This window comes from Miniopterus schreibersii (assembly GCF_964146895.1).
Source record: "Miniopterus schreibersii genome assembly, chromosome: 2".
Lineage (NCBI taxonomy): Eukaryota > Metazoa > Chordata > Mammalia > Chiroptera > Miniopteridae > Miniopterus > Miniopterus schreibersii.
In genome coordinates this window covers 15,129,924-15,156,031 of record NC_138102.1, presented here as the reverse complement: position 1 = coordinate 15,156,031, position 26,108 = coordinate 15,129,924, and the positions used below count along the sequence as shown (strand labels likewise).

General features: G+C 37.7%; 2 protein-coding genes across 6 annotated transcripts in view; one reads left to right on the top strand and one right to left on the bottom strand.

Moving 5' to 3' along the window:
• RBPMS (RNA binding protein, mRNA processing factor) overlaps positions 1-26,108 on the bottom strand; it is a 159,957-nt gene that overhangs the window by 63,362 nt on the left and 70,487 nt on the right. For all 5 annotated transcript variants that reach the window (XM_081129430.1, XM_081129431.1, XM_081129429.1 and 2 more), the window contains 2 exons: positions 23,514-23,552; positions 22,284-22,346 (listed from right to left, as the gene is read on the bottom strand). In XM_081129430.1, coding sequence (XP_080985556.1) covers positions 22,284-22,346; positions 23,514-23,552 — 102 coding nt within the window. The remainder of the gene's footprint in view (positions 1-22,283; positions 22,347-23,513; positions 23,553-26,108) is intronic.
• GTF2E2 (general transcription factor IIE subunit 2) overlaps positions 1-26,108 on the top strand; it is a 146,664-nt gene that overhangs the window by 120,250 nt on the left and 306 nt on the right. The gene's annotated exons all lie outside the window — the stretch shown is intronic.

The following is a 26,108-nucleotide window of genomic DNA, read 5'->3' as shown; positions in this document are numbered from 1 at the left end:
AAAGGAGGTGCCAATTATATGAAACAGAAAAGGAAATTCTTTAACTGGTCTCAATTTTTGTTTTAATTTGGGAAACCTTAGTATTTATCTTGCCAAAAATTTATATAAGGAAAAAGAACAAAGCAGAATTCTGAAGTAGTGTTTGTTTCCATCTGCTCCACTTAAGAGCATTTTACTCATTAAAGCTAATTATCACAACAGAATAAATATTTCTAAATATGGACCCGAGGAGCTGTCGTCTTTGCTAGAAGCAACCCCAGTCCCTGTGGGTCATTTAAAAGTACGCTGTGCTCCCAGCTGGCGTGGCTCAGCAGGTAAGCATTGACCTATGATCCAGGTGATCAAGGTTTGATTCCAGGTCAGGGCACATGCCCAGGCTGTGGGCTTGATCCCCAGGAGGGGGCGTGCAGGAAGCAGTGATCAGTGACGACTCTCTCATCATTGTTTTTCTCTCTCTCTCATGCGCCTTTCCTCTCTCTAAAATCAATAAAGATAATAAATAAATAAATAAATAAATAAATAAATAAATAAATGTACGCTGTGATAGGATGTGCATATTCACACCATACACCCTAAGCCACACATGGTAACAACCTGCCATCAAGTTGAGGGTGTCCTCACCAGCACTAAACTCCATCAACCTTTTTGTGAAGAAGCAACTCTCCTAAACCTGAGCCCACATCAACCTGAGCACTGCGGCCCTGGCACTGTAACATGAGAACATCCTGGGAGCTGTCAGTTGTCCACCTGAGCTTCCAGCCTCAGGTGATGAGGCTGCACATCGGAATTCCATGTCTCAGCTTTTTCACTGCTGTCTCAGTCAACTGAGGCGCCACACATATGCTTGCCTCTGACACAACGTGGGTTGGTGGCTCAGGTCCTAAAACACGTTGAAGAGAGTCTCCCGAACTCCCCATCCCCCTCTTTATACCCCTCCTCCACATGAGAGAAAATACCACCACCGTCATGTTCCAAATCAAAGTTCCAGATCCTTATTAAAAAAACTAAGAAGTTAAAATGACCTAATTTGTTTGGCAGCTTATTCAGAGGCTGGAGGCTTAGAATACAAGCCACATTCCTCTAACATCTTTAGCAGCAGTACCATATTTGGTAATCAATATCCTGCTCAGCTCAGTTTCTATCCATAGGGATTAGCCAAGCCCAAAACATTTTAAATGCTCAAAGATGATGAAGAGGAGGCAAAGGGGGGTGGGGTAGGGAGAACAAGGAAGTGAAGAGGAAGAAAAGAAAAAGATGAAAAAGAGATCAATGAGAGGGAGACATGAAAAAATACCTTGTGCTTTTAATTAAAACCTAATAAGATTATTTTCTAGCCACAGTGATTTTACATTAAATGCTGTCAGGATAAGATGACTGCCAAGTCAAAGGAAATCTGTGCCTTTCAAATCAACTTTTTACTCTCTTGCACAGAATTCACCAAAACCTTTCTTATAATGAACTGAAACTTCTCCGTTTGTCAATGTGGTCTTATTTACATGGTGAGCAGAAACAAGTTTCTGGATATCAGTATTTTCTGGACATCAATTTGAGAATAGTTACTTAGAAACAACCCAACATGACTGGCAAAAGAGACAGCCAACAGTCTCTTCTAGATGGCCTAAAACATTGTGGCCAAAGCAACACAGGTGCACTATGATCTTCAAAGGCTGAACTCCCTCCCCAGGGCCAACTCTGAGAGCTATAAAGACACTTGACAAATATGGTATCCTAAGTAGCCTAGTATATTTAAGAGTACACAAAAGCAGTTTCAAATCCATATACTTATGTATTATGGACTGAATGTGTCCTCCCAAAATTCATATGTTGAAACCCAATGTGATCCTATTTGGCGGTGGGGCCTTTGGGAGGTAATTAATTAGGTTCGGATGAGGTCATGGGGGTGGGGCCCCTGTGATAGGATTAGTATCCTTAGAAGAAGAAACACCAGGGATCTCTTCTACCAAGAACACATGCCAAGGAAAGGCCATGTGAACACGTAGTGAGAAGGCAGCTGTCTGCAAGCCAGGAAGAGGGCCCTTGTCAGATACTGAATCTGTTGGCAACTTGATCTTGGATTTTCTAGCCTAAGAACTAAGAAAATTAAATGTCGTTTAAGTCATCCAGTACATGGTATTTCTTTACAGCAGCTGGAACTGACTGAGACACCATGTTAACACAGTTTCCTTTTTTGGGCCATAGTTCCTAAAATACCACAGAGTATTCTTTCTGAAACTTCTGTGGTTCCACAAAGGTAAATTTCCTCCTTTCTCCACCAACCCCATGCCCAACCACATCTTTGGCAGGTGACTGGACCAACAAGAACAGTTTTATTTAACAACTTCTGCAATGCCTGGTATATGTGATCACTAGAAGGACTAATAATTCAATCTTTTTCTTTTTTTAAAAAATATATCTTTACTGATTTCAGAGGGAGGAAAGGAGAGGGAGAGAGAGATAGAAACATCAATGATGAGAGAGTCATTGACTGAGCCCACAACCCAGGCATGTGCCCTGACCGGGAATCGAACCCTGATTGCCTGGATCCCAGGTCGATGTTCAACCGCTGAGCCACGCCCGGCCGGGCTAATAATTCAATCTCAAAAGCTACAGAGAACAATTAGAGACACTGATGGAAAACTGAAATTCTGTATTTACATACTACAATGCTCTAAATTCAAAGAAAGTCAGTTACTGCCTTCAGGACCACTGAGGGAATTTTTTAAATCCTCTTTTTATTACTTACATGTAAATAAATCTTAAGAATTACTTGTGAATAGAACAGTTAAAGAGAATCTTCTGGGCTTATGGAGAGACTGAAACAGACCAGGCATGAAGCAATTAGAGCCTCTCTGAAAAGAGAAGTTGGTTGGGGTGGCTACTCTGCTGGTCCTTCTTCTGTGGGAAGGGCACCCAGAGGCCAATGTCTGAGTTCTGTGCCCTTACTCCCATGACAATAGCTGACTATGTAAGTGACAAATGCTGCCCAAAGTGACCAAACATGTTTTTTGGTTCTAAAGATTTCAACCTTGCATGCAGAGATACTGAAAATGAAGGTAGTTAGAGCAGTCATGTTAAAAATCTTCCACTAGAGAAAACATCCCCGAACTCCTGTCACTGAGCTCTTCAGAGCTCTCCTGATGCCTGATGGAATCTTGTTGATTTGGTACATCCTTCAATTCTATGAGTTACCAGGTACCCCAGTATCCTCATGAATGGTTCTACCATTAAAGTAAGTTGGTTTCTCAATCCTGGACAATTACGTTTAGGGAAAAATGGAAGCATTCATTAGAAAGAAAGAAAAAAAAAAAACAGTAAAGAATGAAACAAGGCTATATGTCTTTATTAAGAAATATGCCCATGGCATTATTATGTTAAAAAAAAAAAAAAAAGATACTCAACAATGTTTAGTAGTCTTGTGGGGGGTGGGGGAGACTGTATATGTGCGCGTGTGTGAACACAATAGTCTATCTGTGTAAGCCCAGCAATGTTTATAATGTGACAACCATCTTCGTAACAGTGGAAACTTTGGTGGTGGTGGTGGGGACGGTTTAAGCAAGTTGAAAGGATTGATGCCCCTTTACCCTTCATAGTTTGATTTCCTAAAAAGGGATTCTCTTTGTTGTCCTGATACAGGATCGAATCCAGAATCACACATAGCATTCAGCTGTCATCTCTTCAGTCTCCTGAAATATTTTCCTCAGTCCTTGTCTTTTATGACCTTGACATTTTTGAAGAGTACAGTAGGCTATTTATTTCGTAGAATGACCCTCAATTTGGGTTTATCTGACTTCTTAATTACATTCAGGTTATGCATTTTTGGCAGGAATGAGATTTGTGTCATTCTCAATGCATATCATGATGTGATTTTTGTCCCATTACTAGTGATAATAACTTTGATCACTTGCCAAGGTTCTCACTGTAGGAAACTAGTTTCCCTTTTTAATTAATAAGTATCTCATAGGGAGATATTTTGAGACTATATAAATATCTTGTTTCTCAATAAATTCCCACCCACTAATTTTATCATTTATTGATGATTCTTACCTAAAGCACTCATTACTATTGTGGTTGCCAAATGGTGATTTGCTAATCCTAATCCTATCATTCATTCCGTATTTACCAGTTTTCTCTTCTAAGGTAAAGCTTACCCTTCTGCTTCGTTTACTATTTATTCATTAAGTTCTTCATTCATTCATTCACACATCAGTACTGACTCATAGCTTACTTTATTCTAGGATTTATAATTTATTACTTTCATTTGCTTCAGTGCTAAAATTTTCCCAGATTTGTACGTTCACACACACTTTCACATCCACACCTACTTAGATATATTAAAAACACAACTTTGTACTGATAGCGCCAATTCGAATCCAACATGATTGGGTTAATTTTAACTTTCCCTTTCTATATTTGTAATTCTTTCTCTGAATGTTGGCTCTCATTATCGACTATACATTTACTTATTTGCTCAATACAGGAAAGTACACTAAGTAGTTTCAGAATTGCTAAATATCAACACAAAAAACAAATTAATGAACTAGAGTTCATTATTTATTTACATTCCTTTTGTCTTTAGCCTAAAGTATTCAGCCAATATGCATATTCAAGAATTATTTGGGTTAGTGCTCCTCGTCCCAACCCCTCTTCATTGTGGCTCTAATACTCATTTGAAATAGTTAAAATTCATTTGTTCCCGTTTGTACTGTTTAAGGTCCCTCCCCATCCTTGTCTTCACTTTATTTTCTCTCTACCTATGTATTTATAGCAGGAAAAATCGTTCTACCACTTAAAACGTCGTTAATTCATTAACGCATTTTATCTTTGTTTACCCATTTATGAATAATTTTATGGATACTGAATAAAAAGCTGAGGACCCAGAATTATAACAGCACCCCCCCTTCACTTGCTGCGACTTACTGAGCTACTGAACCTTTTGAAATAAGATTCTAAACAACCAAAGGTTTTTAATGTCATTTATTATAGTTAATTTTAAAATTTTCAATTTCTGATTGAAATGTTTAAAAAGGGGGGAGTAAAGATAAACACAGCTGTAAACAAACAGCTAAGTGTGTGGCCTGAACCAGGGGAAAAGAGGCATTCTCAAGGCTGAGCTACGCTTGATGCATGGCTTCTGGAGTCCTAGACCAAAAACCTTTACAAAGTGACAGTATGGGCAAATTCAAATGGCTAAGAATGCTACTCCATTTGGATGAACCACATGAAACTCTACTGAAAAGTGACAGACCACCCTGTTTCCACTCATTCCACTGTCAGCAACTCTGCTCTCCTCTGGGGGACAGCCACGAGTCTCCCACTTCTTTTAGAATGAAGGGTATTTCCTATCAAAATCTCCTGGCGTTGCTTACAGACTCTGTCCTGACACAGAAATCCAGGGGATCTGAGGCATACCTATCAAACCAGATAGTAAAGTAGCAGCAATTTCATATGACTCAACTTAATATGCTAAAAGAGTTTCCTGGTTGATTCTTGTAGGCTTCTTACTGCCCCTTTCTCCACGCCCAAGTCCAAATGAAAACTCACTTTTGCTTTAAGAAATGCAGCACATCCAGAAAATCCTGCTGCCCCGGCAGGAGGCTATATGCTCAAGGGAGAAATGAATGCTCTTTAAGTTATCAATACTAACCAATCATTCTGACTTCCTCACACATAATAAAAATAATTTGTCATCCAAAACTGTATACATAGTACAATAAAATCCCAGTGTGTGAAAATACCTTTTCCTTTGTAATAATCTGTTTGGTTCTTCCCTAGCCTTGAGAATCTTCTAACCTTTACACTGAGGTCAAAGAAACCCCCATCTTGTGTACAGGAAATAACAGGACCTGAAAACAGGAGCTCAAGTCAAGGTCAAACTTAGTATTGACCCCTTTCTGACCTTGTAATCCAACCTCAGTACCTGAATCTTGTCTTCTTTCCAGCTTCACACCACCCTCCTTATCTTGGTTCCTGGTACTAAAACCCAGAACCTGTGAGGCAGGAGTTCTGACATGCCTCTCCAAGCTTACCCAAGCACAGACCCACTAAATCTCAAGGGCTGCTTCAAAACATCTGATGTCAAAACATCTAAGATTCAGGTGGTAGCTGATCTGCCTGGGGGCCACTGCAAGCCTGTCACATCACTGACCTAGCCTGAGTTATAACTTACCTTTTTATTTCTCTTTTTGAAGGTAGTAATTATTACCTTACAATGCAGAAGAAATCGGAAAGTATAGTGGGACTAGTGGTGGGATGGTAAAATGACTTTCTTCTAAATGAATAAAAGGATCAAGCACTAAACATCAAAGTTAAACCAACACTGCTAGTTTCTATGATACATAAAACAGTATCCATGGGGAGGAAAGAATTAATTCAATTCTCAGGAGTAACTAAAGGGAACAGGAAACTTAGCTGATGGTGTGGGGGTTTTGAAAGCATTTATATTCTAATTAGTTAATATCATGGCTTGGTTGAGCTTTAGTAAACAACTATTCAATTTCTCAGCAACCTCAGCTTCTTTCATAAGAAACTAAGTGCTCCAATACCAGTTCCTTCTGCTAGCTGACTAGAACAAGCTAATAAATAAATAAATGAATAAATAAATAAATAAAAATAAGACAAGCTAATAAATAAGTAGATAAAATTATTCTTATTATCTATTCTTACACAAGTTCTACTTAAAAGATTTCTAGTCATAATAGCATGTGGGGGAAGATATGGGCAAGAGATCCAGAGGTTGGAAGTGGCTTAATTACACTATACCATATACCACATTCAAAAGATTTTTCATTCAACCACAAAATGCACTTGAGTCCTTGCTAAGTGAACAAACATTGAAGTCTATTTTATTCATGACTTAAGTGTCTCTTTTTACTTAATGTTGATTTAACTGAAAATTCAGTGTTATTTTAAAAGTTGCTGGAATATCATATACTATGTATTTTTAATAACCTGTAAAATATAATTCACATACCATAAAATTCACCCTTTTGTATACAATAGTTTTTTTTAGTACACTAACAGAATTATGCAGCCATCATCACTATATAGCTTTAGAATACCTGTGTACAAGTTTTTATGTGGATATGTGTCTTCAATTCTCTAGGAGTGGAATTGCTGGATCATAAGGTAACCCTATGTTACCTTTCTTAATGAACTGCAGAACTGTTTTCTGAAGTGGCTATGCCATTTCAATCCCATCACCAATGTATGAGGATCCCAATTTTTTCACATCTTGCCAACACTTGTTATTGCCTGTCTTTTTAATTTTAGCCATCTTAGTAGGTGTAAAGTGGTAGTGTATCTCCTTGTGGTTCTGATGTGCATTTCTCAATGCTGTTACATTTTAAAACATTTTGTTAAAGAGCGCTAAGAATAAAAGTCTTCTATTTTTAAATAGCATTTTGGTCACAAGGAAATAACCTGAGAACCACAATCTTTCAACATAAAGGAATGAAGTTGAAAGAACTAACTTTTACCTTTTAGAAGTTAAACACACAAGTGAGAAATATAAACTGTTTTCTGAAAATTATTGATAGACATGTCATTCCCATCAGGAACTACATAGGTAAATACATACTTTAGAGATAGTATGAGGTCTCAGGGGACCAAATTATATTTACAGTTTTCTGAGTACTGTCAGCTTTCTCTTCTACAGGCAGCATAAAACATTCAATCAAATTAGAAACAGACTCCAGGCAAGGTATATGCAGAAGTTTCCCTAGGAGTCTGAAAACAATTGTTACATTCAGTTGGAACCTTAAAATGACTCAATGACATGCCAAATAGAAACCTGAATCTGGGTAATCTAACTCTGTTGCAGTGGAGTGGATGGGACTCATTCAAAGATCAGTGTGGAGGAAAGTGAAAGAAGAGCTGCATGTTATACATTACAAGCAGAGAAGATGACAGGAGGAAAAGAAATGGGGGGTGGTCAGTACTGCCATTTCAAATATTTCTCCCAACTCAATCCTATTCCTAAAAATGAATAAGTAGAAACCTTCTACCATTTATAAACATATCATTGTATCACAAGTGAAAACTTGTAATACCCAAATCTTTTTTAAAAGAACACAAAACTACCTGTGAGTAAATATGACAGAAGTGGGAAGCTGGTAGAGAAATAGGTTCTCTGATGCTAAGTAGTAGAGGGTTATCTACATAAAGCATGAAATTCACAGAATTTTATTGAAATTTTGGGACCTTCTAACCTAGTAGTTTTCAACCACGGGTACTGTCCTCACTGCCCCTGCCCCTCCACTTCTTAGGGACATTTGGAAATGAGTGAGGGTGTTTGGGGGCTGTTACATGACTGAGGACCATACTGGCATTCAGTGGGCAGGCAAGGATGTTCAAGTCCTACAACGAGCAGGACAGTCCTATACAATGTAAAAATGATCTCATCCAAAATGCCAACAGACTTCCCAACATAAAGACATGAAGATCCAGAAAAGTCAAGCAATCCAGCTAAATTCAGTTAACTGGGAAAATCCAGAATTCAATTTTCCGATTCCTGTGTGAGAGAGAGAGAGAGAGAGAGAGAGAGAGAGTGTGTGTGTGTACGTGACAGTTCTGTGAAGTTTGTTATTTTACAAAGACTACATTATTTTCAGATAATAATAGAGGTCATTGTTCAGTTCCACTGTGCTGAAATTTAGGTAGACATGAGTTCCAACCAGGAATGAACAAGTGAGGAGAAGAATCCATCAGATGTAAACGGTATTTCATACTTTTCCTAAATAAGGACATTGCTTGCAGAAACATCAGGACTGTTGTTAATACAACAGACTGTGCTGCTGGGTCACTGCCCATTGAGAAACTATCAGACCAATTATGCCTTGTTCTTTTTTTTAATCCAACTACCTCCAAGTCCTTGCCTTGGATTTACCTTAGAATAATTTACTTACTCACTGTCCTCCTTGCCTAAGTAGTCCTTCGAAAAAAACGTGTCCCTCTCCATTGGTAATATATCTAGATTATGCTTTAAGAGACCCCTTGTTCAAGAGCTCTCTGTGGGTATATGTGTCCATATGGGTTGAAGCTGGGCTATAAGTCCAGGTACAGTTCCTTGCTCCACTGTCTAATTTAACAGTCTTCCAGGAAGCATTAGGTTTCTCTATGCCTTGTATCCATCCCCTTGTTTTGAGAACCTTGAATTTAAAACAAAGTGTAATTTTGTTTCTAAACCAGATGTTCCATAAAACACAATGAAATTTTATCCTGCTCTGAAAGTTTTCCTGACAGAAATGCACGTCCATGTCTAGTCTAGAATGTCTCCGGAGGTTTATCCTCGACTTCAAGCCTATGTAGTAGTTTCTCCTCCGATAATATTTTGTAACAAGTTCACGTCTCCGAGTGTAGTAATAGAATCAGCTTGGCCACAATCGAAAACCCAGTTATCTTTCATTAGCCATCTTGGGTCTGGAATAAAAGGACTTTAACAGTATTTCCCAGTGACTAGGCCACTTCCTAAAATAGTTTAGCCTTGGCTTCACTTTTGTGTGAACAAAAGTTAGCACTCAAATTGACACCCTCTCACCACCAAGCCAGACTCCTATGGTAAAACCTACAAAGTGGTTAAGATATCTGCCTCAACAACAAAATGATGAAAATCTTATTTCTGTCCCCCAAATCCAGAAGGCCTAGGAAAACAACTAGGAGGTGGTTTGGGTGGATTCCCTTCCACTTATTGGTGAAGGCAAGCAAGAAAACTGGTTCCCCAGAAGTACCATCAGCTATAGTTAATTATAGTGATGATTACAAAGGAGAAACCCCAACCCAAGGTCACAACCAATTTTGAGAAGCTCCCCCCAAGTGAGAAGTTTAAGTTGTGGCAATTACAAGTGTGGGCTTTGGAGTTGGCCTGCCTGCATTCAAATCTACCTCCATTGTTAATCTTGGGCATGTTATTTAACCTTCCTGTGCCTCAGTATCCTCAGCTATAAACTAGAAATGGTAACAGTCCATACCTCATAGGTTGACTATAAGAAAAAAAATGAGCTCTTTTTGTCAATGGTTAGATTAAGGTCATCATGTGATGAGCACTACTGTGGTCCAGTGCTTATCAGCCAAGGAGCTGCTTCCTAAACATGAACCAATAGGGGTGTTTTCTCCTTTGGATTTTCTGGAAAGGTGCTTCTACCACTTGTGAAAGAGAAGGATGAGATTCACACTCACCTCTGAGAATCCCTAGGATTGCTGAAGCAGTGGGACACCCGCGCTGCTGTCTGAGCTGGTGCTATGTAGTTTCAGACAATCCTTTTATTATTAAATCCACCTGGTTTCATTTGCCCCACAGGGAGCTGATGCTTGTCCTGCTTCTCTCACCCACTTCTACTGATTGGCAGCCTGAGTAGCTCTTAGGGGGACTGGCTGGTAACTGCAGGACTGCATCCATTTTGTAGGAGAAATAGGGAGAAGTACTTCAGAGTATCTGGGTCTTCAGTTGACTTGACCATCCACCCCAGCTAAATTTATTTCTCTTTCACTAAAGCATACTTTTTGTTTGCCAGCCACCCCCTGTGTACATAGCCATGCCCCAGGAGAATCTGCTTTGTATAGGATGACTATAAAGTCCTGACAGGGGCTTTGAAGCAGCTATAAACTCAATCTTTAACATGTCAACAGAAGAGGAGTCAAACAGAGTTTATTTTCCAAAGGGTTGTGAGGGCATGATTATTTGAACTTCTGCGACCATGTTCTCAAGCTGTCTTGAAGAGGATGATTCAAAGACCTGGGTCCTGACAATGTTAGGAAGGGGATGGGATGTCTCTACTTGAAGCATGGTCAGTTACCCATCAAAGCAATATTTTAGTGATACTCTGAAATAGATAATATTTTGTGGAAAGAAACAGGCCAGAGTGCATTTGGTATTCTTTCATTCAAGAATCCTGATGTTAACATTTTTATTCTGAGGACGTGGAAGGTAAACAGGGGTCAACAGTTCTGGTAGGGACAAAGGCATCCCTTGGAATCCTTAACACACAAGTACCAAATGTGGCTGGTGCTGCCAGCAGTCCCTTCACTGTATAGTCCTCATGACCTCTCTCAGGTCTCATTATTGGACAATGAACGTACCATAAGCACTCCACTTCTCGGGGAAAAAGGTGGAAACTGCATGCCTGCCTTTTACTCCTGCACCTGCTGAAAAAAGGCACTCAAACAAATGGCTCTCACATGAAAGCTTAAAAGGAAGTAGTTCCTAGGCAATAGTCTTCATTTTGTTCAGCTTTGACCCTAAGACGCTCTTTGGGTGATATGGGACAAACCTACAAAACAACTTTTGATGGTCCACATCTGCTTAATGTTGACCCATGACATTCTATGTGATGTCTGTCACTCCACTGGGCACCAGAGAAACCTCAGAATTTTTGTGGTTAACTTCACTTACTTGGGAAATCAACAAAGAGGGAAAAAGAAAACTAAGCAATAAAACTAACAAACAAAAGAAATCACAATCCTATTCTTAGCCATAGTCTATATTCTAAATCAAAGCAGTCTAGAAAATATACACCTTTAGTCACATAGCATATCTGATTAAAAGGCAAGGGTGTGTATTATCAATTACAGTAACAAAAATAACATAAATCTCTTTTCCTAGTGATGGCAAAATTGAGAACATCACTTTCATTCATAAATGCCACCCATGTGCTCATACAGCTTTGTGCAATGTACAAAACTCAAGATTAAACTGGGAAGGAATGAGTTTTGAGATACTTACTAATTACATATCCAACAGCTCATTCAGAGCTGACAAGACAAATCCTTTTAAAATAAAAGGGAAGATTACTGACATTTAAACTTAAGTTTCAAGAATGGTGCTGGCACTTCAAGGCAAAGACTAATAATACATAACTGTACACTAATCTTCTAATGATTGTAAGGACAGTGACCTTCTTTATTCAACACATATTAGACGCATGCCAGGCAAAATAAGACAATGGATGATGTATGTACGTGTAAAAATACTAAATGAACTCTGAGATATGCTGAATGATTAACACTGTGCAATATAAAGTCTCTATTATAAAACCAAGTGTTTCTGTGTCTATGCAGAAACACTTGTGAGGTAGACAGGCTAAGAAAGTTCATTTAACTCACTCCTCTTGGAGCTTTTAGTGTTTGTTAGGTCATCTGAGGACCCATCTTAAATTTCTGTATATGCTTTAAGGATCATTTTACAAAGTTTACTTGGAGTCTTTATTAGTGACTGGTGTAGGAGAGAAAAAGATACGGGAGAGGAGAGAAAAAACAGTGCTGATATAAACAGACGCTACAAATGAAAAAAGACAGTTGCCTAAACTTTCCAAAACCATTTTGAAAAGACTTCATTTACAGGTCAGACACAGCCCACAATAAGCATCCAAGTATATTTTAACAGCCCTGTTTCTGCTTTCCAGTACTCCAGTACTGAATGCCCCTCCTCCCAACAGAACCCAGTGGAATTCAGTGTGGGAGCACACTTGTGTGTGTATAATCGAGTTTAGGTAATCTTAATGTCAAATCTTAATATTAAAGTTAGCCTTAAGTAGAATGCCAAGAGGAAGTAAAAAACATGTCTATTCTAGTTATTGATTTTTATCTGCATAACAGGATAATGGCAATTCTTTAGAAAGAAAAGACTATTACATTTGAAAAATTAAGTATTTTTAGAAGTCAATGGCTTTATATCCTCAACTTTACTGGATATAAAAATGAGTGCCAAATACACCAAGAAGTTATTTATTTGGCCCTCAAAGTCATTTATTAACATCACTACAGACAAATCAACCCATGGGCAGGAAATCTGTTCTCTGATGAATGCATTAAATATATAGAAATAAGGAAAGAGGACAGCATTTGTTCCCTAAACCTATTTTTAAAAAACTCTAGCACAGACCATCAAATGGCTTGCAAGCTCTTTCCAAACAAAAATTTGGGGCTTACATACAAGTTATTTGAAAAGAATGTAAACAGTGATGTTTAAACTTTGGAAGTTCACTACAAAGTACTTCCTGTGCTTCACAAGGAGCCAAAACAAAGTGAGTCAAAACGGATCTCACCTCTGAGCAACTTCAATCAGTATTCTTCCTCTACTCTAATACATCACCTCTAGGCCACTTACAAAGTTGAGGCTGAATTTCTCCCTCTCTACAAAAAAGCTTGTTTAGACAATAAATTCTAAGGAATCTCACTGGCTGATAAATAAAACAGTTTATACAGAATGGATGGAGGAGCCTTTGGTTTTAAACAGATTCAAATGGAACCTAAAATGGAGAAAGGCAGAAGCATGATTAGCTTGACAGATTAAAAGAGAGATGCAGGAATGTTTGCTGGGCTTACAATATTTTGAAGGCTTGAGAATATGAAGGACATTTATAACTTTGTCTCACCAAAAACCTCCAAGGAAGAAATGATTAATCAGTTTACCATTAATAACATTATAATACAAATCAATGTTTAGAAGTACTTGGAACCCAGTGGAATTTGGGATTCCCTATATTTTTACATATAATCAATCTGTAGGAAATGGGATTTAGGAATAAAAACCAGTCCTTTGTGAAAGTCATCATCACCACCAATTATCAGAATTTTTACCATTTACTGAGTGCTAATAACTTTAAAATGCTTATATCATTAATTTGATCCTCTTAACCTGTTTTTTTTACACTGAGGTGTATCCAGTATCTGGAACCTTGAACAGTCGTTTCTACCTTCTATTCAATGGTCCTTTATTTGTACATTACATTGGCCATCTAACGGAATACCAAAATTCTATAAAAAATTACACTGTAATAGTGTCTGAATTTTAATTTTAATTTTTGAAAGTATAGAAACAGTTTTATACTTTCCCTGTTTTTGCTCCTTTGTTATAAAATTTCTGCTTGAGAATGTGATATGAATGCCTTTCCTTTTAAACTTATTTTATTTCCCATATCTCCAGATTTACTCTAAGTTCTGTGTATTTATTCATCTATTTACTCTAAAGAATAAAATTAATTAAATGATTACAAGAGAACCATTAGTTATGAGTTTTCACCAGATATTTTCTACTCAACCACATTTTCTGGGGAAATTATGTGGACCTTTTGATTTAAAACATTAATCTTTAAAACTGACTTGCCCTATAATGGCTAGAAAACAAAACTCATGTCCTTTTACGCACTGTCCAGGTTACTCAAGGTACCACGTAACTTTTCAAAATGTTCTCTACTGAAACTTATCACATTTTTACAAAATGAATTTTAGTCTTAAAAATATATCTCATGGTTTATATTCTATAAATATTAGCCTTTTAAGACAAACTTTATTATTTTTAAGATTCTAGATTAGTTATATCATGTTCACTAGAATTGTTTTATTTCTTATCCCTCCTTTTCCCGTATTTACAATGCATTAGATATATATTTTTTATATTATAGAAGCATTTATTCTATTTCTTCTTCCTTACTTTTTTACATATTAAAAAAATCCTTCACTATTAGTGGTTCTCTCATTTAAAGCTTTTATATGTTTCCATGTAATATTTATTAAATATCTATTAAAACAACAAGAAAAATTTACATTTAAGTATAAATTAAGAAAATACCTCATATTGTATATACTTGTAAGGAAATAAGAGTACAATAATTAACATATGTCCTCTCAAAACACCCTATTCCTCTTTAAGGGGGACAAGTCCCACCCTCACTCCCCAAGACTTTAAAATGTTCTAATTCATTCCAATTACAGAGTTAGATAGAGTTTCAGCTTTGTGGATCAAAAGTTCAAATCCAAGTAATCAGAAACATTAAAGCCAATGTGGGAGGGAGCTCTCTAGCCCCTAGTCATAATGATGGTATGATCATTCAGTAAAAAGTAAAACAATGATTTTACAACAAAGACAGTGATTTTAAGGGGCTAAAATGTGCTACGCTGCAGAGTAATCAGTACTGTGGATGGCCTAGAGAGTGGAGATCTCTGGTTTTAAGAACTGGCTTGGCTTCTTAGCAAAAGGAATTCTAGCATATAACTCATTCTTTGCACTTCATGCTCCACAAACACTAACTACACTTTCAACTTTCACTTACAATAGGGGTAAATAGATTCTCAGCATTTCTGAAATACCTGAAGAACCATGGAGAAAGGGCAAGGTCAATATGAGATAGCATTTTAAAAAGGGAATCTAGCTAAGTTTAAACAAGTAGATCTTCAAAAAGGAACAATGCAAAGTCTAAGGGGTTTCTCACAGCCATGTAATATTTGATGAACTACTTTACCTAGAGAAGAGCTGGGCAAACTTGAGATTTCCACATATACTTGTGACTGGAATACACACCAGTTTGTGTGGTTTTTCCTGCCCATTTCCTTGGGGAAAGGATGATGCTAACATTTCTGGCTACTTTCCCTTCTCCAAACTTCCTTAGGACTTCTTTTACTAACATTGTGTCTTACAGTTTCCTATGTGGATGTTTAACAGGTTTAAATAACCTCCTTTTCTTAGGGCAAAGACACTAGTTAGAAATTTAGCAAATACCTCACATTCAACTTTTAAATTATGTCCTACACCATTCCTAAGGAGGTTTTATAACAAACCAAAAATGCAAGACCATCACAAAGAGAGCAGAGCACGGGGGGGGGGGGGGGGGGGGGGGGAGCCTATTTCAAGCTGCACTGAACTGTTTGTCAAGCCCTAAAGTGTATGCAGTCACTGAGAAAAAGTCTGAAAACCCTGCATCATGGCGCCACTATGCTAGCACAGGCACAGCCCCCAACCCGGTGACGTCAAATAGCTGCCTTAAAACTCTGCAAGTCAAGAGTAAGCAGTTGTAAGCAGATTTAACAGATAAACACTAGATCAGACTCATGATCTCATCTGGCAGCCCTGCATATTTCCCATCCAAAAGTCCCAGCTGGGATCACATTAATTAGGCCTCTTCAACCACTCTGAGCAACAGGCTAAGAGAAATTTAGGGAGAAATTTTTAAAACTGATAAGAAACATACTGACACGGTGCCTGGTGAGGGGAGAGTTGAGGTAGGCCATCTGGATGCTTGTGTTTGCGAAAAAATTTTGTTTAGTGGAAATACTTCACCTAACTCACAAGCTGTACAAATATTAAGATCAAAAGTCCTAACTTGCACAACCTGTCAGGAAAACCTGTGATACAGGAAACAGAGACTGTTGTCCAGGATTCTGTCAAACTGAAGCCAAATGTCTTTGTGTGGCCAGTACCTGTTTCTGCCCTGGTGTCCCTTTGTATTCAAGAGTTTGTACCAGAACTTTATGGCTGTATCTTTGGACTAAGAAAGTATATTCATGGTACAGGTTCATATTTACAGCATTTACAAGTGTTTCTGCTGGGTGGTTTCCCTTTAACACCTTTGGAAATGAACAATACCCCTATTTCACAGATGAGGAACCTTGTACAGGAATAATGAATTAATCATCCCAACTGTTTAGAAACTCGGTGGTTGAAGAACTCAACCTACTCAACAAAACTGAAACTACAGCCTGGCCGGGCGTGGCTCAGCGGTTGAGTGTCGACCTGGGATCCAGGCGATCGAGGTTTGATTCCCGGTCAGGGCACATGCCCAGGTTGCGGGCTTGATCAATGACTCTCTCATTGATGTTTCTCTCTCTCTCCCTCTCCTTTCCTCTCTCTGAAATCAATAAAGATATATTTAAAAAACAACAACACTGAAACTACATAAAAAACTGGAATCAGTGTGATACAAATAACTGTAGTGTTTGCTTCAGTGCTAGGAATTTACGGAAATGAAAAAGGTAAGTTTTTCTGATTATATCAGTTGTTTTTTCAACATGTGGCACTATCAAGTACCTTTTCAACGTGCTCTCTTACTAATAAAGATTTTTCTAAAATTTATTTTTACCCTGCACACTGCTGAATCAATAAATTTCTCTAATAATCAAGAGATAATTTAAAACTATATATCCTCAATTCCTCTTCACTTTCCACTTATTATTAAGGCTGCTTTGCACTGGAAGTCTGAATGGCTGTTGCCTTTTTCCTCCTCAAAACCAACTGCTTTCATCTCTTTATTCCAAAGCTTATACAGACCTTGAGAAAATACCTTTCTCTAATGTCTTATGTTTTGTGTTCTTTTATATACAGCATGCAAGTCTTGTCTTATTAAAAGAATCATCCAATGGTTGGGTTGGGTTTTCTCTTCCCTTATCTTATTAACAGGTAAATTACTGAAGGGTAACAGTTCCATTAATTAGACCTGCCATCACAGAAAAGAAATGTTTCTTTTTTTTAGTAACATTTTAAGTCACATGAGATACCAGAAGAATCCAAATCCACTACTAAAACTGGTCATAAGTATTTATCAAGAACCCAATGATCACTTCACACCTACTAGATTGGTTATAATTTTAAAAAAACAAACAGAAAATAACAAGTATTGGTGAGGATATGGAAAAATTGAAACCCTCATAACTTAGCTGGTGTGACTACAAAATGGTGCAGCCACCAGGGGAAGATTTGAAGGATCCTAAAAAGTTAAAAATACAATTACCATATGACTCAGCATTCCCATAAGTATATACCCAAAGGAATTGTCCCTAGTGAAACAGCTACTTGTACACCAATGTTCACTGACACATTACTCACAATAGCCAGCAGGAGGAAACCACCTCTGATGTTCATCAAAACAGATGAATGGGTAAACCAAATGTGGTATATGTCCATACAATGAAATATTACTGAGCCAAAAAAGGAATGACGTCTTGATACATTCTACAACATGGATGAATCTTGAAAACATTATGCTAAGTGAAAGAAGCCAGATACAAAAGGACAAATATTTCAGTATCTTTAAGAGGCAAATTAACAAAGACAGAAAATAGATTAAATGGTTACCAGGGGCCAGAGGAAAGGAAAAATGGAGATGTATTACATAATGGTTACAGAGTTTCTGTTTGGGGTGATGAAAAAGTTTTGTAAATAGATAGTGGTGATGGTTGTACAACATGGCAAATGTAATTAATGTCAATGAATTGTAAACGTAAAAACCATTAGAATGGTAAATTTTGTTATGTTTCCTCACAACTAAAAATAATATAGCATACCAAAAAAATCTGAATTGTACACTTTAAATGGGCAAACTATATATTGTAATAACTATGTATAGTGTCAGGTGGGTATTAGACTTATCAGGGGATCACTTCATAAATTATATAAATATCTAACTACTATGCTGTACACCTAAAACTAATATAATATTGAATGTCAACTTTAAGTGAAAAATGTAAAAAAAATTAAAGAAGGGCAAATTATGTAGTATGTGAGTGCAACGACAATTAGAAATCACTCAGATCAGGGATTTTCCACTGGTGTCCTGTGGCACACTGGTGTGCCGCAAGAATTTTTAAAACATGCAATTCCTGATTTTTAGATCAGGGGCACTGACCTCTTTTCCTTTAGTTTGTCAAATATAAAAATGACAACTGCCAACACAACAATAGCCATCCAGCGTGAATGAATCAAAATTAAACCTTTTTTGGTCAAATTGGCAAAAAAATATATTTTTTGGTGTGCTGCAGAATTTCAGTAATTAGTTTATATGTGCCATGAGATGGAAAAGGTTAAAAAATTGCACTTAGATCAATGAGTCTAGTTTGAGAGTAAAGCAAATTATTGCTAGCCTAAGCAATGTTTACTTAAGGCAATTTGCAATACATAGTTTGATAATATCAGACTTCTCTAGTCCTAATATAAAACCTACTCTCCATAACAACTACTTAAAATTAGAAGAGGAGAGATAGCAAACAAATTTACATGTATACTCAAGAGTCCACACACAATCTTTTAAAGTACTTCAGATGAGCGATTCCCAGGCACCGGCATAAGACAATGCCTTTTACGGAACTGTACACAAAGCAAGGAGCAGGAGGAGCCTCTTGATCTGAAGTGCTAACTACTAATCATTCTTATTATTAAGACATGATTTCAGCTAGGCAGCAACAGCAATATTGGAGCCTTCACAATTGGAAGGAAGAGCCAGAGATGGCTTAATCTCACTTCTGCCCTGCTTCCTGCGTTTCTTCTTAAAATTTCCACAAATCAAATTTTTACTCACCAGGTTAACTCTCAGTATACTGTATTTGATTTACATCCCCAAATTATAAACAAATCCTAAAAATAATTAGATACTTTAGGCTATCAGCTCCCCTTTCCATTAGCATGGAAAATGGAAAACTGCCTGTACAGAAATTACAAATGTGTCTGGAGGGTGACGAATAGGTCAGATACTTTGCTGCCAGTTTAAAAAATGAATGGGGTTTCTAATCATGGGGATTAATGGGAACACAGATAACCTGAAGGGAAGTCTGGGTTTGGGTTATTTTTAGCTTAATGTGGGAGTTTTTGCCATAAAAACAAGATATACTGTATTTAATTTAGAAGATAGGATTCATCCCCTGATAAAAGTTCAATGTTACCACTCAATTCAATCTGATCTTTTCCATAAAATTATCAAATTGACTGAAGCATAATCCAGAAATGGAAGAAAATAAATGGATTTAACAATCAATTATGGGAAAAGAATATTAATACTAATAACTGAACCAGAGAATAATCAAGACAGAAATAACAACAAGAAGAGAAGCTCCCAACATGGAGAAGTGGTTCATAACACTATGAACTATTTTATATAGAGGGACTTACTGAATTGAGGTTTAAGTTTCTCAGTAGTAGAATCAAACAAAACATTACAAAATGAAACTTTCCCCAAAGAAATGTGAGAAAAATCTTTTAAGAGAACTGCCTAGACAAATGATACAAGGAGAAAATTTCATAATATGAAATTTCATAATATGAGCATCATATGTTTTTAATTCACTAATTAGAAAAGATGACCCTAAATAAAAGCATAATATATTGGGCCATAGAGAAGATATGTCAGCTTCATGATAAAGTATATTATCCTAAAATAGCCCAATCTCCCTGCAGAGAGAAGTGGTCGTCTTGCTCCACAGCCACACATCAAGCTTGACCATGGCCATTTGTCCTGGACAGCATGAATTAAACAGTCTGTCACTGTCACCAGGATTAAGATGCAAGAGGCCTACTTCTACTTCTAGCAGCCATTGTCTCTAGATCTCAGTTCCCCCAACTATAACAACAGGATGATTTCTAAGGTACAAAGACCTCTGATACTGTATGCATAAAAGTTAAAAACACTGAGAAAGAGATCAACTAGGAGCTCAATAAATGCCCTTATACTCACAAGTCAGCCTCTGAGGAGAAGAAAGCTCAGGTTCAATACTCCTCAGGTAAATATTAACAGTTACTCTTAAATCCACAGAATAGGACAGAATTAAATCTGCTTTACTTGGAGTTCTTCTCAAATAATTAATACATGAGCAACAAACAATTAATGATTAAGAGAGAGGATGCTGCTAAAGGAAGGCTTGCTGACAGTGAAAAAGGAAGAGCAGAGCACAAGAAGAACCTAAAACCAGACCTCAGGACAAGAAAGCCCAGTGATCTGGGGCCATATGGCACAGGGATGGGCTTAAACACCTCTATAATTATGTTGTAGCATAGCTTAATACCTGATATTTGTAATGATATAACCCGCAGGCACCAAGAAAATTTGAAATTATATTGCTATACTTTGCTTAGTAAGGCAAGAAATCACAGCTTATGACTGACCATTTAATAACCTAGCTCGTAAGCGAATATTGCGTTCATCAGAGGAGAGAGGTAACTAACTATAAGAGCCTACTGTTCTTCAGACAGAAAGTCAGTGACATCTTTACATGCACAGCAAAGATAAAGTAAGGTAATGCAGAGTACATTCTGTGAACAAGTTTCAACTGCTGTTACTTCCTTTATAAAAACAATGAAAAGAACCTGGTGAAAACTTCATCTAACATAGCTTCAAAGGAACCAGAGTATTTCTGAGTTTAGAAAGATGTCACCTGGTTAGAATGAAAGAAAACACTGCTTAAACAGAAATTGTGGATACTTTTTTAGTTTAAATTTTTTTTTTTGAGAAAATTCTGGTTGTATGCAATGCAAAAATCAGGAAATCATTTTTATGTCTAAATATTCAACTATATACTTTGCTTCTGCGAGAGAGGAACAGAGTAAGTAAGAAGTTATTCTGACCAGAAGGTCATTCATCCAAATCCGGAAAAATTCTGAGCTCTGTGGAAATCTTGGATTCCTAAGACGTTCCTGTATGTTGCCACCAAAAAAACAACAATAATAAGCAAGTTATTTCTTCTGGGAATGTATACATTTTTTTCAAAGCCCAAAAACCTCTCAAGCTTGTGTCACAATGATACCATTATGTCGATCTCTTTCTACTGGGCCACCAAGTCATCAGGATATTGGGTCTTTTCTATAGCCCCTCCTCAGCATGGTCTATCTTAGCATCCAGGAGCTTAGAGGAGCAACTGGCAGGAGAATCTACAGGTACCAAAGCAACGAAAAGGCCTGTGACTAGTTCACAGAAGCTCACACCATGACGCCCAGATTGCAATCAGTTGTGTGGTCACTTTCCTTTCAAGAAGCACCCTAAACACTTTTGGCTGCATTAATCAACCCTCATCCACAGCTGCTTAGGCCAACAGCCTGGAGAAGGATGGAGCCAGGCTCTTCACTGAGACTCCTCACCTGAGGATCAGCTCTCAGCATCTGGACTAAATTAAATTGGCTTCCTTCCACCTTCTCTAGGCTTGGTTCCCTTAAGTTGTTTTGATTTTCAACATACCAAAGGGGAAAAATATTTACTAAAATAAAACTGGTAAAAGCTTCATAACATATGTCAGACAAGATGCCTACAAACCAAATACAGCTATATCTATTTAATTACAGCTTACTCTCACTTATTTTATCACAATGCACAATGTTTTTCCAGAAAGCCATATATGCAAGCTTTTAATCAGTTAGGATAATGACAATGACCTGTTTAAAAAACAAAAAGCCACATACCTAAAATAAAACCTCATGAAATAGGAAAAGCCAAGATTTTGATCTATTCTTGGCGTAGGTTTAGCCTTGAGAGTACGATGGCCAAACTAAGCTGTACACCACCATGGGACACGACTGGGCTGAATTAAAATAAGACTCACAGTATCAGGTATTTTGAGCACTGTAGCAAAAGCTAGAAGAGCAAAGTGTTACTGGATACTCTGTACATCTGACCACAATTCTAGGAAAAATCTCTTTAGAGGGCTCATTAACTTAATGAATACTTTCCTGTTAGATTGAGAAGTCATATTCCTTCCATTTGAGGTTCCGCTACTTCCCACCACCTCCTAAGGAACACCCCCGTGATTAAAGGAGTACTTACATTCAAAGCATTCTTTGCAGCTTCTGCTTCTGAGCGACTGTCAAAACTGACAAAACCTACGGGCTGCAGAAAGAAAAATATGAAGGAAAAAAATCAGGAGGTATCTACTTTTCTGGGTCAAGGGTGATGTCAAACTGAAGAGCTAAGATAAAGAAATGACCACAGGCATTTGTGTAGGAATAAGAAAGCCAGTCCAGGAGAATCATGACTCAGTGGTTTAGCAGAATTTCTAACATGAATCAAAGGGATTGTGAGGGTGGTTCTTCAAGGGGATTTAGAGGATCATAAAAATAATCTAGAAGGGATTGGGAAGTGAGCAGCAGTGAACAAGGTAAGAGAGGAAAACTTGGGCCTAGAGACTCTACTTTTCTAAACTGAATTCAATGTACCTTAGTTTCTTTATCTTTTAAAGTAGAAAGAGAACCTTCTGGTACAGTCAATATAATGACTACAATGACACACTCATCAAAATCCTGTACTCTCACTGCATAATCAAAGTTACAAAATGAACATTTCCATTGCAAATCCCAAGGGATGCCATTAAAAAGTCCTGTGATTAATTAGTTGTATAAACCATACTGTTCCAACTAAAGAGAAAGGGGTCATAATCCCTTTGGACTCAATATCTTTCAGTCCAAAAGGATACTTGCAACACAGCTTATTCCTGATGAACCAGAGAATACAACATTGAGTGTTGAAAAGTGATTGGGAGGTGAGCATGCTGAGTGTTCAGCATTAGAAGGAAAAAGCATACAGCTGGAATTTTCAAAAAGCTTGTAGGAACCACCAGGGTCAATGGTTACCACCTCCATTCGGGGTTTGAGAGAGAACATGATTCTTCACCACCAGACACTCATACCGATTGTGAAAGTCTGCCTGTTTAACCTTATTAAAAAAGACAACAGGAAAAAATTGGGAATAAAAGTGAAGTTGGATAATAATTACTTTTGAATATACAAATAAACCCCAATAAAACTATGCTGGATGTATGTAAGACATTTGCCTTCCTTGGGGCTAGTCCCAGACATCCTGGCTGGAGACTATGGAATTACAAACCATTTTCCTGTGCTAATTCCTAACCAACCTCACCCTAATTTTTAGAACTACAACAACAACAAAATAAAATCCTAATGGGAATAAAGAATGTTGAGCCCTAGCAACATTCCTGAAGAAAGTCAATTCAATCTTATTGTAGAAGTGATCATTTATATGCAAGTTTAAAATTCTTACCTGCTTAGATGTGAGCTTTATAAGAGAACCCTCATAGCCCTGAAAATAAAAAAGAACTGAATTTAGACACACAAAAAGAAAGAGTACTGGGAGGAAAGCAATTATAAATGGCATCTTCTCAAGTAAAGATAAATCCTTTATCCTTTACACAAATGCCTCTTAAATTAACCAGGAAAGCACATTACACACACAGGCACACGTGCACACACCCACGTGAATCTATGCCTATGTTTGCAGACTTGGGGCCTAAAAAAATAATCAAGCCCCTGAAATTCATGCATTTTTTATGTTTCTTTTCCCTTTTTTCCCATGAAATCATGCAATGGTAGAAAAATTGGTGTATCTGTGTACAGCAGATCTCTTTGTTTTATAGAACTAGGAGAGGGAAGGGGTAAATTTAATAAGATAGGAAGGTAAGAGTATGTAATAACTTGGTCATGTATTTGCTATAAAATAACAAAGAAACATTAAGAATGCACTATATTTTGGTGATCACTTCATTAAGTTATCTAAATATCTAATCAACATGGTTGTACACCTGAAGCTAATATAATATTGTACATCAACTCTAACTGAAAAAATATTTTTTAAAAAAGAATGCACTAGGTAGAACTTATTAATCAGAATTTTAAAAATTCCAGGAAAGGTTATGTAGTCAGTGATGCTAAATTTTGTTGAGTTCTTTTGCTTATTTATTGAAACAGCCAGTTTTCATGTTAGTATTCTGACTGGGACATGCAAAAAATGCCCTGTTGGCTTTTTACTCCAGCTCATCCTCCAGGAAGATAGAAACACTCCCTTTCAATGCCTCCCTTCACCCCTCCCTGGCTCTTCAGGATAGAGACAACAAAGTGTGTTTATTTCTGAAAATAATCAATAGCTGGTGGCTTGCACTGATGGATGACACGGGGGAAAGACACCACTTCACGTGATTGACCACCACACGTACCAGTTTAGAGACAGATTTGCAGACTAGGGTCAACCTTCAGGGACTTTAATTAAAAGAGGGCTGTTAGGAATGTAGCAGAGCCCTGACTTTAGGGAAGCATTTCTGGGCAGAATGTTGGGATTGATTCATCCTCATATCTTCCCAGCACAGAACTATGTGACCAATTAACTACTGTAAACACTTTACCTCCAAGGCCTTGAGCTCTTCTGGACAAAGAGGTCATGATTCACAGCCCTGCCTCCCCCTTTTCCAAGGTGCTCTCTCTGAAAAAACCTAGAGGTTTAAAACACCCTGAAGGCCTCAGCGGCAAAGGACAAATGGGTATTTCACTCAAGTATACCACCACTGGCAGGGATATACTGTGCTCTCAAGTCACAAGAAGAGAATTAGTATCACACAGTAGTTCAGGACAGGGATGGCAGAATCAGACTGCTTGGGTTCAAACCCTGCTCTGCATTTATTTTGTGTGTATACTTGAGCAAAATTTATTCAACTGCTCGAAGTTTCATTTTCCTCATTTGAATAAATGAGGTCAACCCACTTTAAAGGACTGTCATGAGAATTAAATGAGATAATTTATATAAGGGGCTTGCTAGCTGAATCTCTCTCTACACACATATAAACACAACAGTATTTTGCCATTAAGATCAATAGCTTAAAATGTCCTCATCCAACAAAAGGGATATAAAAATTACAACCCTGCAGAAGAAACTCAGGAAATCCTATGAAGTTGGTACTCTCTTCCTACAACACCTTCTCTTTCCCACTTCTTCTCAGCTAATATCACATCTCAGCTTTCTGTTTCCTCTGCACTGTCACCATTTATGTTGCATTAGGCAGTGATTTTCAACTGGCGTCGCAAGAAATTTTAAGACATGCAATACCTGACTATTTAGTCAGAAGCATTAACCTCTTTTCCCTTAGGTTGTCAAATAAAAAAGTGACAACACCCAACACAACAAAAGCCATCTGGTGTGAATGAATCAAGATTATAACTATTTTTTTGGTCAGATTGGCAAAAAAATATATTTTTTGGTGTGCCACAGAATTTTAGCAATTAATTTACATGTGCCATGAGATGAAAAAGGTAGAAAATCACTGCATTAAGGGGATGGCTGTCAGAATGGAATTATCTCTGTATGGTGCCTTCTTGGCATATAAGTTAGGCTCTGTTTTATCTTTGTTGCTTTTAACTGGCTGCCCTCTTGCCCTCCCTCTTCCTTTCCCTCACAGCTGTTTTCAGCTGTCACATCCTGTTCCCTCTCCCTAAAAAGCTAGATCCTGTACCTCAACCTGTCTTGGCTGGGGTCGTGCTTCAACAGGGATGGATCTTTAACCAAAAATCAAGAGGGTCCATTGCCTAATCGTGTGGTCCCAGCTGGCATCGCTGGCTGACGTGTCCTCAATGACGAGCTCAGATACAGGCCCTGAATTAATCATGACTTCTAGGTTCGCTCCTCAAGGGCCAAGGCCTCCAGCCCACAATTTGCCCAGTCCCAGCCTTCTCCGATCCTCCAAGGGCTAATCTTCAAGGTTTTGCCTTGATAGCATGGTTATTTCGGCTTTAGTCCGACCTCCTGTTAAGTTTTCAATCCCAGATACATTAAGTATCTCTAAAGTAGTTTTATCTCAATAGTCACACTGCA